Here is a 2,512-nt window from a genome sequence, read left to right on the forward strand (position 1 = left end):
AGATTGCATTTACAAATTTCAAGTATACTGGTAAGTACCACCGGGATCGAATGCGAAGCAGACAAAACTCGAAGAGTGGAACGTCCAAAAGCAGTAAGGGGCTTTTCGGGGCGAATTTTGCGTCAGCGACTTTTGAATAGGCAGCCAATCAAAATCGTTTTCATCGGTTTTTGCAAAAGTCGCTCCAGACGACCTCGAGGAGGTCGTCTGGAGCGACTTCTGAGTTCTGACAGTTTTACTGGCTAAAAATCGGTATTTTCTTCATGAATTGAATGTTCACCTTTCAATGGACGTCCTCCCTGTGGTGTGCTCCATTGTGGCCATTGCGGTCACAATTGCTGTGCTTGACGGCCGCACTATTCCATCTGAGCGCAGGAACACGTATGTTGTTGATGGTGTCTCTGTGTGGCGCAAGATCAAAGCCAGTGGTGGTCAGAATGAGTGGTTTGCCCGATATATGCGCTGTACGCGTGCAACCTTTTTGGAGATTTCAAAACGAATCGAACAGTCGTGGCACAAGATGCACGATCCTCTGCACCCATCGTCACGTTTCGATATAATGGACCTAACGGCCTTGACATTGTACTACCTAACTCATTGTGATGGTCTCGATTGTAGTGCTCTCGTGTTTGGCATTGGAATTACAAAATCTCACGAGCATGTGCTGGAAGTTTTGATTTTGCTAAACATGTTCATTTGGGTCTCACTGTTACTCTGCCGTCAACGTTGTCGCAGGGGTCTGCCATTTCAAACGGTTTTGAAAATATTGCTGGCTTTCCAAATGTGTGTGGTGCTGTGGATGGGTGCCTTGTCATGATCAAGCGGTTCAGAGATCATGAAGGTTGGTAATGTCGAAAGGGTTTTCCTGCATTCAATTTGTTGGTCTTGGTCGACGACAGGAAGCGATTCATGGCGTATTCGCTGCGTGCAGGGTCGAAGAATGATCGCATGTTGTTCCGGAACTCTGTCCTTGGTCAATGTAAGATCATTCCCCCTGGTGGTTTTATCCTCGCTGACGCTGGATTTACTCTGTTGTCCCATGTTCTCACTCCATTTCAAATTGTGACGAATATGGGCAGTGCTGAGGATCACTACAACTTGGTTCACTCGCACACTCGAATTGTTGTCGAGCAATGCTTTGGTTTGTGGAAAAACAAGTTTCAATTGTTCAAAAAGCATTTGGAATTCAAGTCAACAAAGAAAATGGCAATGGTAATTGAGGCAACTTTTGTGTTGCATAATTGGATTATTGACCTCGACCCAGACTCATCACAGCCTGCGAACCAAGATTGGATGCATCTCGGCGGTGACATCACATTCTCCAACGAACAGTTCACAATCGATAGTGCTTTGGCGAAGACGAAGACAACACGTGACAATGCTAAACAATTTCTTCATGAGTTTGTTTAAGTTTCAATACAACATTCGACAACTAATTGTTTCGACGAAGGAAGTTGAGAAGTTCACTTTGGATTGATGTGCTTTGCTCCACAGCGACCTGCAACTTTTCGATAGCTGACAATAACTTTGCATTTTCCTGTTTTTGGTTGTCGTTCATCGTCGTTGGATGCAAACCTTTCATTCCTTCAGCCAGGCTCTCGCCAAGAGCAACAAAACTCTGCCCAATGTCCAACTTTTTTGGTCTTTTTGCACGCTGCCGCGCAACTTCGGCATCAACAATCGGTTGACGTTTCTTGTCGTCACGCTCAGTGTCAGCATCATCACTTCCATCGCTCTCTTCCACGTTGCGGCCTGCTCCAAACGCGTATTCGACATGACCGAGGCCGTACTTGCTGCCCCAAGCCGAAACAAGACAGTCCCAATACATGGGGTACACCACAGGGGGGCCATTTCCAGTTTCTTTCTCGGCCATTCGGATGGCAGAGTACTCGCGCTTAAGGCTGGAATACTTGTTCTTTGCTGCCAACGCTGGTGTGTTTGTTCCATGTTGTACATTTACTGCCAAAGCGATCTTTCCCCACACGACTGACAATTGAGCTGCGCTTCTATGTAGTTCAAAGCTTGCTGCGAAGTCGTCGCAACGCCGATCCAACAGCGTCGACACCATGTCGGCGGTCCACACAGTCTTGGCAGACTTTTCAGCCGTCACGGCCCTCTTGACTTTGGCGGCACGCTTTGTTGGTGGAAACATCAGTGACGTGGGCGACGACAATCGAGTCGATGAATGGCAAGAATCGTTTAGATGGTCATGAATGGACATTATTCATTGGCTATTGTTTTGACCAATTGTGTTTGTCGATTGAATGTTCCCAAAGTCGATGAAATGTCAGCGTTGTTTGTCGAACTCCAAAAATCGCTGACGCAACAGTGGGAATTGTTTAGATTTCTTTGAAATACCACTCGTCGCTCCGAAAACCCCTAAAATGTCCACTGATCCTTGAATTTGCACACATCAGTACAGTAAAGTTGCCAATGTGGAAACCTCAACTACAGAAAGGCCTGACAGCAGTCTACCTGCCGCTATTCAGGGCGAAGAAACTAGAAAGTTCGT

The 2,512-nt window shown here is 46.5% G+C and overlaps 1 protein-coding gene across 1 annotated transcript; it reads right to left on the minus strand.

Annotated features, from left to right (window-relative positions):
* Positions 1-1,432: 1,432 nt before the first annotated feature.
* Positions 1,433-2,152, minus strand: H310_04187 (hypothetical protein; the record flags this gene model as incomplete). The annotated part of the gene is made up of 1 exon (XM_008868410.1): positions 1,433-2,152. One exon carries the CDS (start codon positions 2,150-2,152, stop codon positions 1,433-1,435), a length of 720 nt encoding a protein of 239 aa, XP_008866632.1.
* Positions 2,153-2,512: the final 360 nt, after the last annotated feature.

This window comes from Aphanomyces invadans, assembly GCF_000520115.1.
Source record: "Aphanomyces invadans strain NJM9701 unplaced genomic scaffold supercont1.6, whole genome shotgun sequence".
Lineage (NCBI taxonomy): Eukaryota > Oomycota > Saprolegniomycetes > Saprolegniales > Verrucalvaceae > Aphanomyces > Aphanomyces invadans.